Source organism: Natator depressus, chromosome 23 (assembly GCF_965152275.1).
Source record: "Natator depressus isolate rNatDep1 chromosome 23, rNatDep2.hap1, whole genome shotgun sequence".
NCBI lineage: Eukaryota > Metazoa > Chordata > Testudines > Cheloniidae > Natator > Natator depressus.
The window spans coordinates 4731094-4745674 of NC_134256.1; the positions used below are offsets into that span (position 1 = coordinate 4731094).

The 14581-nt window shown below is 43.6% G+C and overlaps 1 protein-coding gene across 1 annotated transcript in view; it reads right to left on the reverse strand.

The window, feature by feature from the left end:
• Positions 1 to 6172: 6172 nt before the first annotated feature.
• ARHGAP35 (Rho GTPase activating protein 35) overlaps positions 6173 to 14581 on the reverse strand; it is a 101189-nt gene continuing 92780 nt past the window's right edge. Inside the window, exons 5-7 of the mRNA XM_074937589.1 lie at positions 12565 to 12696; positions 8252 to 8357; positions 6173 to 7600 (exon numbers count right to left, since the gene is read on the reverse strand). Of these exons, the coding sequence (XP_074793690.1) occupies positions 7240 to 7600; positions 8252 to 8357; positions 12565 to 12696 (599 nt within the window). The 3' untranslated portion in view covers positions 6173 to 7239. The remainder of the gene's footprint in view (positions 7601 to 8251; positions 8358 to 12564; positions 12697 to 14581) is intronic.

Sequence of the window (14581 nt, forward strand, 5' to 3'; positions counted from 1 at the left end):
GGCAGAGAGCAGAGGCAGGCATAAGGCGACTCTTTTCGGAACATGAAGATAAATTAACGGCTGCAGATTGATACCCATGCACCTGCAGCAATGTAAGGGTTAAACCATTGGTGGAAGGAGGAATAAAAAGGTGAACACGTTTAATATTTTAATTAGCGTCATTTACCAACCCAAATCCCCAGCAGAGCTTCCTTTTAGTGACACTGGAAGGTTTGCACTAGGCTCAAGGGAAGAATACAGCCACCTCTATATGTAGTAACGACAGGTAAAATTTTCTAAATTGCTTATATGACTTAGGAGCCTAAACCTTAAATCGCTTGAAAATGGGACTTAGGAGCTTTTGAAAATTACACCAAGTTCTAGTTAGTAAAGTTACTGATCCACTCAGCAGCAAAAACCAATGACGTGGGGAACTTTTAGGACCAGTTATTTCTGCCCTTTGGTTATATAGCCATCCTTGTACAGCAGTGGCATGTGCAGTTGGGCCTAAATCATTTTGAAAACCTGGCCCACAGAGTCATTAGTCTCCATGGTCAACACTCCCCGCAGATGAATGGGCCAGTTCTCACATCTCAGAGCTGTGCTCAGGCTGTTTTTACCAGCACTCCTTCACTTCAGAGTTGGACTGTTATCTTCACAATGTACGCAAGGGCTACATCTGTTTCTGAAGAAAAAGCTTACTATGCAGTGTGAGATTCTCTTCTTCAGAGGAGCTGATAAATACAGCAAGCAGCTCAGGAGTTTGACACGCCAGCTCCGGACAGTGTGGTTTTCCCCCCTACCATAGCACACCAGTACCGTGAATCTCAAATACAAACAAAGGGCAGGTTTCTCCAGGACTGACCAAATAACCACCCTGTCCCCCCGTCGGTGATTTGTTTCTGATAGACATTTAACTTCCCTATTCCTGCACCATGAAGCCTACCTTGGTGGACTGTTTGACAGCCTGCAGCGACACTGCCTACCCTCCAGAGCAGACAAAGAGAAACAAGACAAAGAGGGGAAGCCACCAGAAGAAACTGCCGCATGGGTTGGTTTTGGAGGGATCTCTCTCTCTCTTTTTTTTTTTTTACAAGATTGATTTATTAACTATGATACATATCACGTAAGGCCTTTAAGTTTTTACACCATTCCCATTGAGACAATTACAATACTCTGTAGCAAATACATGATTTTTTTTTTTTAACTCAGCAGAAAACAGGCCCTTTGGCCCAGAGCTTTAAACATTATCATGCACTAATTGGATTGGCCCTGGAAAATACCACAAATTGTTAAAAATGTCCTTAAAAGAAGCGTAAAAGGAAATATATTCTATCACCAATAACTAAAGGATGTAGCTGTTAGGCCCCTAAAAATACAAAGAAATAACTGTTATACTTTTCTTTACATACAGATCTTCACTTTTTTTTTTCCTGCAAAAAACTTGTTTCGGGCACATACTTAGCTGGAACTACTAACACATTTTAATACCATTAATATGTTTTTTTTTTCTTCTTCTTGAACTCAAAATATTTGTTAATTCAACATATATAGAGATCATTTTACATGTGAAAATACAAGTACCAGAAAAATAAGCTGGGTGCAGTACTAATCCAACTTTTCAGGACAAGTTTTATTCCCATACAATTTAAGAGACAGATTTTTGTTTTTAAAATGTACACAGGGAAAAAATTAAGGATTTTTTTTATTTAAACAATAACTTATGTCCTGCCTTAAACTAAATTTAAAATACAATATTCCTATTGTATTTCAATTTTACAAAAAGGGTTTTTAAACCTAGCAATAAAAACTAGGACCTATTACACAGGAAGAGGGGAGAAAAAAAAACAGTGGGAGCTCTGCAAATCAATGCAGCGCTCTGGGTTAGAGTGACAGACAGACTGAATGACACATACTTGAATGAGGAAATGATTTAGGGAAACAAACTGTACGTGACTGTACAAAAAAATCAGACTCTGGACCACAGTTGCTGAGTCACTGAAATTAAAGACAAATAATCAGCACAGCAATTAAAGTGGAAGTGGTTAAAAAATTCATTATACCACTCCGATGACTGTTTAACAACTATGAAATGTTACAGGTATAATCACTGATGAAATGTAATTGCCAAGTATAAGAGCCGAGCACAGCTGAAAGGAAGAGCTGGCTACATGTCCGGAAACGCTCCCTAGTGTCCGATAAGCATCCTTCTCCAATCTTCTTCAATCGGGTTCTTTTAAACAAGTGACTTAAACCTCAGCTGCCTGTAATCTATTTAAAAGGGTTAAATTTTACTTTAAAATAACACAGAATAGCAAGGATCATGGATGCTCCGAGTTACACAAGAAAGGAAAGACAGAATCACAGAAAAGCTGGAGAGCACTGGATTAATGAAGCAGGTCCTAAGCGCTTCCAAAAAACACATGAAGAAAACATCCATTTGCCTGACAAAACAAATGAACACTTTGGAAGAATTTTACCGCTATCTCTATGATAGGTACCATAGACTACATGGACAGGGAAGCAGACACATTTCCAGCCTCTAGCAGAACACTCTCCTAGGGAGATAAGCTGCACACTGGATTGCTGATTTAGCCACGTGGTGAGCACACAGCCAAGACAGTTTTCAAAATGCAACTAGAAGCTGAAGACTTTTCAAATTTCCACCCTTCCCGCCTGCAGTAGGAACAATGCTGTTCATGGAACACAACCACATTACTCCAGGGGGAATTCTGCGCCACTGTGCACACGCAGAATTCATGTGCCACGCAGAATGTTTTGTCTCAGCAGAAAATACATTCTGTGGACAAATTCTGCAGTTACGCCCTTCTCCCACCAGGGGTCACTGTTGCTGTGCCACTCCTGGGCAGGAGCAACCCCAGCTGCTGCTAAGGAAGAGGAGAAGCTGCATTCTTCACAGTGCCCTGCCCATGGGGCCAGGTCAAGAGGCACAGGATACTGGGGGACGGACAGTGTGGGGCACATGGGGGTTCTGGGGGGTCATAGATTGGAGTTAAAAAGGGCTAGCGGGGGGACAGACTGGGGCAGAGGCTGAATGGGAGGGGAGATGCAGTGACACATGGAGACGGGGAGGGGTGATGAGGGTACAGGGACACATGGGGGAGAAGAGGTGGGTGAGTGGGGGTGCAGCGACATATGGGGACAGGCCAGACGTGCCTAACTGAATGAGACAGGCTAGGTGTCAGTCAGCGTCCACATGTGGGAGGCTCCCCAAAAATCCCCCTCCCTCCCACAAAAAAACCGCAAACCCCATTCCATACTTTTCCCACCCACACCCAACAATTCCCCAAGTTCATATCTAGGCTCCTTCCCCACAATTACTTCCCTCTCCCTCAGCTCCTCCATTTGCCTGGACTCCCCCAAGTCTTTGCACTGCTTCTGAGGGGTTCGGGAAACAGATTTCTGTATTGTAGTGTAAATGAATGATTACTCAAAGTTCTGTATTTATACGTCTAGTAAGGAATCTATTTGTCAAAAAACATTTCTTCAATCTTTTTGTTATCTGTATTGTTACAGACATACTTGCGGTATTTTGAAATAAATTACCAAAATAATTGAAACTGATGTGATTATATTATGTTATTTTGACAAATAAAATATGCAGAATTTTAAAATATTGTGAGCAGAATTTTTAATTTTTTTGGAGCAGAATTCCCCCAGGAGTACCATATGCATGATGAAGCCAAACATGCACTTCTTGTCTGCTCTAGAGCCGTTGTCTCCACTGTACAGAAAAACCACATTCCCCAGAACACAGAGAAGTCTTGACCATTTGTAAAGCACAGGTTGCATGAAAAGGACGTGAAAAACTTAGTGTGTGAGGTACAGGCAGAACGTTACTGCTCCAGGAGGGACAGACGGTTAACGCCTGTCAATGAGAAGCAACCAATCAGGTGCTTTGCAAACAGGTATATGCCAGGTGATTGGAGACAATACGTTCTGCAAAAATACACCTCTTTCCCTTAGGGTGGGCCTGCTAGTCTATCTTCACAGCAGGCAACTCCAGGGTCTTTCAGGGTAGAACAGAAGTAGTTAGCAAATCCCGTAGGAAATCAATCAGCAGTGTGTTTGTTTTTTAAAAATGAGGTACATTATTTCCATCCTATGGGCAAAAGCAGGCTCCCCTTCTGCATCTAGAACCTCAGACTAGATCAGTACAATTACAATGGCTGAGCCCTTCCTACACCCCCCACACCTCGCTGCTTCAGTCAGCAATATACACAAATTGAGGACAAAATCTCAAGGCCACAGATGCGTGACTGGGTAGAACCAGCCTCTGCACAGTAGAGGAATCCAGGATGGGAGTTCCTGAGAATAATTGCTTTAATTCTCAGGCAGAACAACAAGAACTGATCAGTGCCTCGGGGGAAGAATGCACTACTGCTCTGCAGGGAATGGGATTTTTTTTTTTTTTTTTTTTTGGTGAAGGAAGGGGTCCTGTCCTCCCAACATCCTCAGACAGGACGGCTCTGTTCTGAGCAGACTTTGGAAAGAGGTACCAAAAAGCTGTCTAGAGAGAAGTTTAGCATCAGACCTACAGAAAGGCACGGAAACAAACCTTTTTACACAAAGCAAAATGACCCCAAAGAATCCAAAGGAAGAACACCAAAAAAAAACCTCCCCCACCCTACTGCCTACAGAGAAGCAAGAGAGTCCAACAGAGCACAGATGGGTCCTTATTTTATGGTGAAAGGTTTGAAAGGAATCAACCTTGGGCTTCAAATCTCCTCCACTCAGAACGTTAGCATCACACATGCACAACCTAAGGGCTTTTGGGGAAGGGAGAGGGTTCACGTTCTAAAAAACCATCATCCAGTATTTACATAAAAGCTTTTGTTTTAAAGCATGAGAATATAAAACTCGGAGGAATGCTATAAGAAGTACTTTCAAGCACATTATTCTGTCATAGGTATAACTTTAAATGCAGTTTTGTCAGTACATAAATAACCCAGCTTATTTATAGGAGGGATTCAATTCACTGAGAGCTGGCTCTGCATGCCGAAGGGCATAAGGAGGGCAGGGCGTGCTTTGAGGCTATGTTTGTTTTTAATTTTGTTTTTAATTGCCTAGACATAGGGACTCAAACATCCTTGAAAGATAAAAGATAGTGATAAACCACAGATCCCATACTAAAGTGCGAGGAGACACAGGAGGATCTTTGTAGGGATTTCTCCCATTGGTACCATAGAAACTCCAGTTAAAAACTGCCCTATGTTACTGAGGATTAGGGAGGCCACACAGAGAGAGGAGCTGGGGAGACAACACGGGTTTAAGAGGTGATTCGCACACACAGCAGCGTACGTGTGGGAAAGAAGGAGGAGGAAGGCGACATGCGCACACAACAGTCTAGAGGGGCCAGGGATAGGACGGTAGGGCTGTGGGCAGGACCGAACAACACACACACACAGCACATGCAAATGGAGGTGAGGGAGAGGACAGCAGGTACAGCAGTTCAGGTGCCAAATTAGCACTTTGCATGTCACATAGCACTAGTTAAGCCTGCACATGCTTTTCTGTGGTGGCACCATACTAGGGATCCAAGTACAGATCCTGCAGGCAGGTCCAAGAGGGAGCCTTGAGAACCTACCATCCTTTTCACTCATGCACAGCTTTTTTCCCCACCCACTCCCCTTCAACGTTCACGCCCTACCTTTCTTACTAATTTTGTGGCATCAACCAGCAGCAGGTGTTAATGCAGTGAATGGCCGCCACCCTTTGTCAAAAAGCCAAAGTGTGTCACCTAACTGCTACCAGCTGGAGATACAAGGAGGGCCTGGAAGGTTATCCCTCTCCCACGATGCCATCAGGCTGGCTACATTTTTTTTTTAAGCAAACAAAATCAGAGCCTTGAGGGGACACCAGTAACATACTCCACCCTCCCCGTTTAGTGGGGATACTCGCACCGAGTGTTACCCACAAAGCCAGAATGTCCTCAAGGTTTACAGAGGCTTCAGCAGCCACCCAATTGCGGGCTGCTACAAGTGTCTTACTACTGCAGTCCCTGCCATGGACCAGTTAGCTGCAATGCTGTCCGTGCCTTCAGAGCCCTGTGACACACTGCAGACACACGCTTCCCTCACCACTTCATTGCACAATAAGTGCTGGACTGAAAAACCTTTCCACCGACAAAAGAAATAAGTGTTCTAGTCCCCCCACCTGCCCCCCACCCTCCCCATACACCGTTTAACAAAAGTGTTTCAGTAACAATAGTGTTGTAAAGGAATCAAAATCCAGCTTGTCTGATAGTAAACATCTACTGTTTCCAAACCTCTCGTCCTGTAAGTGCTAATGCCAAATTCTACCAGGGTGAGAGATATGTAGTGATTTGTCAAGGAAAAGGCAAGGCTAAGCTAAATCAAGGGCAGCCGCACAAGCCTGAACTCTCCTAAGGAACCTTCTGCACAGTAGTTCTGCTTCCAAGGAAAAGGGGCCATTGATCTGTGCCACATCTCTCAGCTATTGATTAAAACCAGTGGATGGTGGGAACATGTTCGTTTTCCAGTGTTCCTTTGTTCTGAAGGGAGATTCCTCTCACTTCCCACCCTGGTCATCAGTTAAGTCAGAGAAAGTTACATTCTAGCTTTGTCCAAACACAAAGCTGTACTTGTTATAGAGATACCGGGTCCAGACCTGTGGCGATGCAGCTTTCAGAGTAGCTACGCTGATCTCCTAGCAGTGAGATTGTTCTGAGTGATGGTCCCCATGATCAGTGAATTCTCGCTCCTTCTTTTCTTTTTTCTTTTTTAAAAAGTGTTGGATGAGCCTCAACCATATCCTGTGGAACGTGTCTGCGTGTTTCTGTGGCTCTGCACTCTGGCAGGATCTTTCCCGTGCACAGGCTGAGGGTGTTGCGAAGAGTCAGTCAAAGGACATGTTCTGTACAAGCAGCCAAGTGGACAGAAGCAATAGATCACAGAGCCCTAGACTCAACTCGGTAGTGTTATCATGAATATAGGCTGGCTTGGATCAGAACCAATCACACTCAAAAGTGCCCCCCCCCCCAAACCCCTACAAACAAGAGAAAGGTCCAATGTCCTCTTCAACCCAGCCCCAGGCACCAGTCTGGAACGCTCAAAGTTTGTGCCTGATGCCCCAACTTGTTCCTGCCTTCTCAGACTGCCAACACAGCTGAAGTTTGCAACAGGGTGGTAGAGAGAGGGGGACAGCAGAACCCTGGGTTTTCTTTCCAATCTCCACGCTGTGTGAGAAAAGACCAAATCTCCTTTCTCCCACACCAGTTCACAGTGTGTGCTGCTCTGCTTGAAGCTGGGGTGGGAGAAGAGGCTGGAGAGGAGACTGTGGTGATGGAGGAGGAGTCTGTGGTGGGGACGGCTGAGTCATCACAGGTGTGCTGGATAAGAAAGGTGTGCTGGCAGGAACCGCTGACGGAGAACTGGGTGTAGCACTGGGGGGCTCGATAATTGGTCGATTGTAGAAAAAGAAGGGGCACTGCTGGATGAAGAGTTCAATGATTGTCTGATAGGTGCGAGTTGCAGTGAGAGCGTCCATAGTGCTGAAGTCAGGTCTCATCAAGGTGGGCCAGAAGCAGATGGAGAGGTTCTCGCTCGTCATCAGATTCATTCTGTTGTTGTGACTGACCCTGCAACAGACAACAGAGAGAGGCCGTGAGCACAGTCTGTTCACAACAGGAAGAACGCTCACATATCTAGGATGTGAAGGGTACAGGGAGTAATCAGTTGGCATCCAACTCGTCCCCTTTACAGCATTATCCAAATTCCGGTGAACTAGGAAACCATGCTCAAAAACACACCCAAGCTATCGTCATGTGCCTCCTGGGAGAGCTCTCCTGCTTCCCTCCCATGGGTAGTGCAGAACGGATGAATGCAGGCTCCCTGCTGACTTCTAAACTCTGCAGCACCAGAAGTGACCCTACACATCCAGAGGCAAATGACACCCTGAGCAGAAACTAAAGGAGTTGGAGAGATGTGGCTCTAATGTAGGTTTTCCCCACAGAATTCTGCTAGCTCTGATGTAGCAACATTTATGGAACTTAATTAGCCCCCCTGATAAATGACATGCCCGCTTAATTGGGACAACTGCCAAGGAACAAATTCACTCCAGGCTGCTTCCCTACTCTATTACAGCTGCTAAATAAGTCAACATTAGCTTAATATTGTTCCAATGCTTTGTACACAGCTTATGTTAAGAAGCTGCTCATGGAATAAAAGGGACAATCTATGTATCCAACCGCTATCCATGGTCATACAGAAGGAAGAGATCTTGTACATACTTGTTCAAATGAGAGATGACATATTTGAAGACCTCATAGTTCTCCTTGGGAAATTTCTTCAGCACCTCTTTAAGCGCATGTAGTTTCTGCTCTCTGTCATTAATTTCTGTCAAAAGGAAAAAAGCGATGAGAACCAGGAATTTCTGAGGAAGTGAAATGCTCATGAGCCTTTGATGAGCTGATTAAATACAACTCAAAGGCCGCCAGCAGCAAAGAGAACCTGCTCAAACATATGGATGTGAATCCCACTGGGTCTTCTCCAAAGAGCCAAGCATCTCAGGGAATCTGTTCAGACAAATGGCATCCTACTGTTCAATCCAAAAGTTTACCATCAGCAGCTAACCCTAAAGCCACGTGTACTTAACTGTCATGCCACAGATGGTGTAGGATAGATTCACCCTTTAAACGCAAATATCACCACATACCGAGAAGTGCTACATCCCACTTGGTTCCATGACCTCCAGGGTGCAACAGTGAGGGAGCAGATTCATAGCTCAATTAATAAGACTTCCCTATTAAGAATACATCATCCTTGGTATACTGCTGTATTGCCCTTGGGGAATATAATTACCACATTTGTATCTTCCTTTTCCATCCAGTACATGGCCTAGAAAAGCAGTCAAATAGAGCTGTGTATGTACCTTCGAGTAAAGCATTATCAAAGACAAACACCAGGCACAGTCAAATAAGATTGGCATCCCAACACTGGATGAACAGGGATGAAAACTTGAGCACCAGGCTGGTATTTTTGATATCAAGCACATGTAAGAAAAGTAGTCCTTGTTACAACTGTGTAAGTCTCCTTCTGCACATCAGACCATAGATTGATACAGAAGGCTGCTACAGCTCTGGGTGTCTAACTTAGACATGCCCAGAGAAGCCGGGAGGGTGGGAAGGGCGCTGCAAGCTGGAATAAGCCTGGAGGCTGACAACACAGGCAATGATCTCCATCTTTTGAAGGCATCAAGATCTGGCCTTGTACCCTACTGGCTCTAGGCCACCATTCTGAAACGGGGAGGGAAAGCAGCACTGGTACTATGTACTTCCCTACCCTGCTCCTGAGCATCCTGAACAGGTCTCCAGTGCTCTCACTCTCCTTCAAGGACAGGGCGGTGATTGGTACCTCCACCATATTTGATCATCCATAATGTACATGTAGCTCTCCAGAATAAAGGGGATAGCTTGAGCCTACCTCCCCTTATGCACCCCTTTGCCATTATACAACACAATTAAGGGGAAGAGAGGATTTACAGGATACCCATATTTATCCCACTCTAGGTATAACCTCATCCTCTACAATCAACCTGAAGTTTCAGATATGAGCAGTCACCCATTGCTGCTACAAATCATCAGTCTTTTCCACTTGTTTCAGAAGATCCTGCTCTGGTGTTGAAGAGTAGAGGCACCTAACAACAAGCCAGATGATGTGGCTGAACACTTTGAACCTGGTTAGTTCCCGGAATGATAGCTTACCTAGGAACTGGCTGGCTTTAAGGGAGGGTTGGGGCACTAGTACTAATCCCTGCAGCAAGGAGACAGGCAGGACTCTAGACAGGAGCAAGTTGTGCTCCTCACTGCCAGTAACTGTCCCTGATCTCTAGCATATGATTCCAACCCAGCCAACCTATATGGGACTGGGAACCACTATCGGAAGGCAGGATGGTTTGAAACCAATGAAACCAGAATGGGCAGTAGTTGAGCATTAGACTGGAAGAGGGAAAGAACTGGTCCTTGGGAGCAAAGGTTGGTGAAGAGAGGTTTAAACTGAAATAAGCATGTCCCATCTTTTGCACCAGTTTAACTAAATTGCTTTAGAATCACACCTGTAAAACCACATGAGTACATGCTACTCTGCATGTACACAAGCTGTTGGTTTGGAGAGAGAATTCTCCAAATCACCATCGGCCTTCGCTAAAAAACTCTTTCAAAAATAATTAAATGGAAGGAAAATATGATCTTCCACTACACTGAACTGTTAACTGACAATGGTGTTCCCTGGACTCCCCCACCAAGCCCAGCTCAATACCTGAATGTTTATCAGATTTCACATGGACGAGTGTTTTATGGTTTTCCTCAAAGGTAGACCACATGCTGCTTTTAAATATCCATGAAGGGTAACATTTGGATGTACCTGACTCCTTCCTTGAAGCCAATGAGGCCTGTCAAACATTGTTCTGGTTATGTATTTACTATTCAAACTGTGGCTGTTTGTGTACTAAGATTCTGGAACAAAAGTATCCCATTGCTGTTAAAAGTGATTCAGCAGTACCAGGTAACAAAAGTCCCCTCCCCTTCACAGGGACTATCAGGATAATCCATTAATACTGTCAGGTGCCTGGATATGGAGATTGTAATTAAAATAAATATGAAATATACAGAAGGGAACTGAGTTAATGAGAATCTGTATTATTCATTTAAATTCTCAGCCTTAATATTTTATTTGCATTTTCCCCTCCATCGAATTGTATATGTAAATTCCTGTTTGTGTTTGTACGTTTGTCTTGCATACCTCATTTAATTGCTCTGCTTAGCCCTTGGGTAGATGTATCACAAGTTAAAATGCGCAGGGCTGTGCCTCTAACACACTTAAAGATGCTGTGAATATCCGTGAAAGGGCGGTAGCAATAAGGAGGACACTTAACGAAAAGGGAAATTAAATCCACCCCAGGCTCTTGCTGTTTTAATGTGCTGTCTTCACAGAAGAATCAACTAGGAGGATATGGGTGTTTTAGAAAGGCTGCTGCACAAGAATTACTTGATTTTTCTTGCCAAGATTTCTTAAGTAAAAAAAAAATGCAAACAAAAGATGCTGGGTCAGCAATTCCCTCACACAATGGAATTTTTAGCATGTCTTTATCTTTTCTGCCTCTAGATGGCGCCATGGCAAGGCTATCCCTAACAGACCTATTTGCTTCCAGCAGGCTGAGAGACCCTAAAGATAACTGCCAGGAGAGATCCATTTTCCAGCTGAATCTATGGCTTTCCTAGCTTAATTAATATGCATTATTCCAAAGGGTCTCTCTCTAAGGGCACTGGTCATATTAACAACCCCTCACAGCTTCATCTTAAGGATAGGGGAGGAGGAAAAGAAGTGTACTGAAGGAGGCAACTATACTGTGTGGGGGGACAGACTCACTGTGTCCATTTAATCCTTTCCTCAGCATGATGTCCACTGCTAGCATTAATGCCCTCAACCACTGGTGATGGAGTTCTCTTCCCTGACATTAACCCATTTACGGAAACTTTCAGCCCACTGGACTGTCAGCTAGTGTCTGGAAACCCAAGTTCGGCACTGAAAGCATTTATAAACTCCAGCTGATCCAGGAAGAAAAGCTATCTATGGAACATTGAGACATTAACAGCGTAATACACAGCCACTGCTTATCTCCCTCTATTTGTGGCAAACAGGAACATGCTCTAGAGACCCAGCTGACTGTCAAGAACCATCCTTTAGGAGTGTGTATCATTGGACCCAGCTCATACAGGGCAACTAGAACCAGATACAAAATCACTGGGTTGGGTTGCAGGCCTGGCACATGAGATACCAACCGCTATAATGTATTAATTGTGGCAGCGTGGGTTCTGCTGTGAGAAGACTACTTTGGATAGATCAGGGCTTGCCTGCTGATAGAGATCATGTATTGACCGGGCAGCTAGACTGAAAGCCTTGCTCAGCCCTAAAAGGTAGCAGCTGCCTTTTTGGCATGCGAAAGCAGTGGGTCAATGCCCCCGACAAGCAGCTAGAAAAAGAAATAAAAAAGGGGAGGAAAAACTTGTGCAGGGGCTAAGCTCCAGGCAGTTTAGCAAGCTGAGAGACAAAGGATTCACCCTGCTGAGGTCCAAGGAAACTGGCTGCAATTTTGGCTTTATACCTGCCCAAACAATGCTGACTTCAGGACCCCATTGCGTCCCAGGGCAATATAATTGGAACAAACAAATTTCCAGATGAGCCCAAGTTCTGCATTTGTGTCTCGCAATCCACGTCCTAAAGAACGTGATGTTCTAGGCAGAGGATAGAACAGTATGATTAGGAAAGCACCACAAATGTCTCAGCTCAGTTCTTGCTCTAAGTTCTACAAGCGGAGACAATTATTACTGTTGTCATGATGACAAAACACAATACGGCCTAAGTCAATTAAAGTTAGAAAATTTGCAATTAAAGCCAACACACTGCCGGCACTACGTGCTCTGCCACTATGTTGATGTATTTCAGTCAGGAGAAAGCAGTTTCCTATAATGCCAGATGGACAGAAGAATTTGGATTCTTTATGCTTTGAAACAATGGTGTCACCCATTGCCTTGTGCATACTCACTGTGGGCCTCCACCAGTTCAATCTGCATATTGTACGGTACCAGGGGATCGGGCAGTTCTGAGAAGAAGCTTTTCATGGCACCAGCCACAGTATTCACTGTAAAGTCCTTCTCTGCCAGGTCTAGATTGTGATCTACAATGAAAGCATTTAACAGTTAAATCTCAGCAAACACAAGACATGCAGCTGCTGCAGTGAAGCAAATGACATACATGAGATCCTGACAGGAAAGAGATAGAAATCACTTGGCGGGCTAAAAATGAGACTTAGAGAAAGTGCTGAATGTAGAGGGCCTATGTGACAAACAGCTAAAACACGTCTTGCACAGAACACAGAGTAACCATCCCCTGCTCTTATGCAAAACTCCAATCCTTTAAGAGGACGCCCATTTGACTGATAGCTAAACAGAAGCTCTGAGGGGGCAATTAATTTGACAGGTCCAGAAAAGGGACAAAGGAGTCCTGACTTCCAGTCTTACCCTACCCAGTAGCGAATACTGCCTGCCATGAACCTTTTGGATCTGGCTAATGAGATTACTAAGATTCCTGCTTTGTCCTATTTTTCAAAGCCATCTGCAGTTTGTAAATTCTTTTCTGCTAATTTATCTATCTTCTTACAGATCCCGCCCCCAAAGCAGCTACTGATGAAGAAATTCAAATGTGACATCATTGCAGTTAATGTCTGTAGACACCTTGAAAATGTTAACAATCATGCAAGGTGAGATTATAGGAGTTTTGCTCTATCATGTCACCCTATAGTAGACATCATCGTAAAGCTTGTTTGAATCCCTAAACTTTTCATATGACTAGAGCTACATTTATTCAGTTTTAAGACATTTTATCATGTTTAAAGTCCTAATTTGCTTTTTCAGACAATGTCCCCAGCCAGGAAATAAACAAAATCCCAATGGTCAGCAAGGGCCCTGGAAGAACAAAATGGTAGGACTTCCAAAAACACTGGAAATTTAAACACTGGTACACAGGAATTAGTTGTTTCATTTATCTGCACTAAAATCTCTTAAACACTTTGTTGAAGGAACATGTCAAACAAGAACTCCTACACAGAGTGGCAAAACCTCATGTGAATACATTAATTACTAAAAAGAAAAGGAGTACTTGTGGCACCTTAGAGACTAACCAATTTATTTGAGCATAAGCTTTCGTGAGCTACAGCTCACTTCATTGTGAGCTGTAGCTCACGAAAGTTTATGCTCAAATAAATTGGTTAGTCTCTAAGGTGCCACAAGTACTCCTTTTCTTTTTGCGAATACAGACTAACACGGCTGTTACTCTGAAACCTGTCATTAATTACTAACAACTGAACCACTCACAGAACAGTGTGGAAAGAAAGGGAGAGACTTAGATAAGGGCAAAGGGAAAGTATCAGACAAGATGGTCTACAGAGGCCAGGAGCAACAAAGACACACCATAAAAATTGCCAAATGTACAGGCTTTTGATGTCCCAGAGCCAGAAAATCCTATTTTCAAGCATTATGGTACATATTGTGATGCCAGGAATTTAAAAACTAAGGCAGGAATTGCAAGGTCATGAATATCAATTCTGCCTACGCTACAAAAATAACTGCAGTTAAATCTGGTTGTCACCCAAACATGTTATAACACGTTTTCGCCTCACTTGTGCCATCAGAAAAGACTTGCTCTGTTTGAAGGGACATAGCTAACTTAAAACTCATATTACTGACAACCTTTCCCCTACAACTGTTCCAAGTAATACCTATGATTACTGTCATTGAAAGATTAGAGAAAAGATATTTCTCATTGTGTTTTTCACTTTGCTTACTTTGTGCATTTGACAGCACATTGCTTCTATTCAATTTCACTGTTTCCCCTGAAGTTAGTTTCCCAGCTATCTGTGGGTCTTCCACATAGCAACAGAAGAGAGAAAATTAAAAAAATAAATGGTTATTTTCAAGGACCTAAAGTCTGTGTGGTACTCTGGCAGCCCCATCTAAATTTAAACATGGAAGTTTAGTTAAATATGAACACAAACAACAACCAGT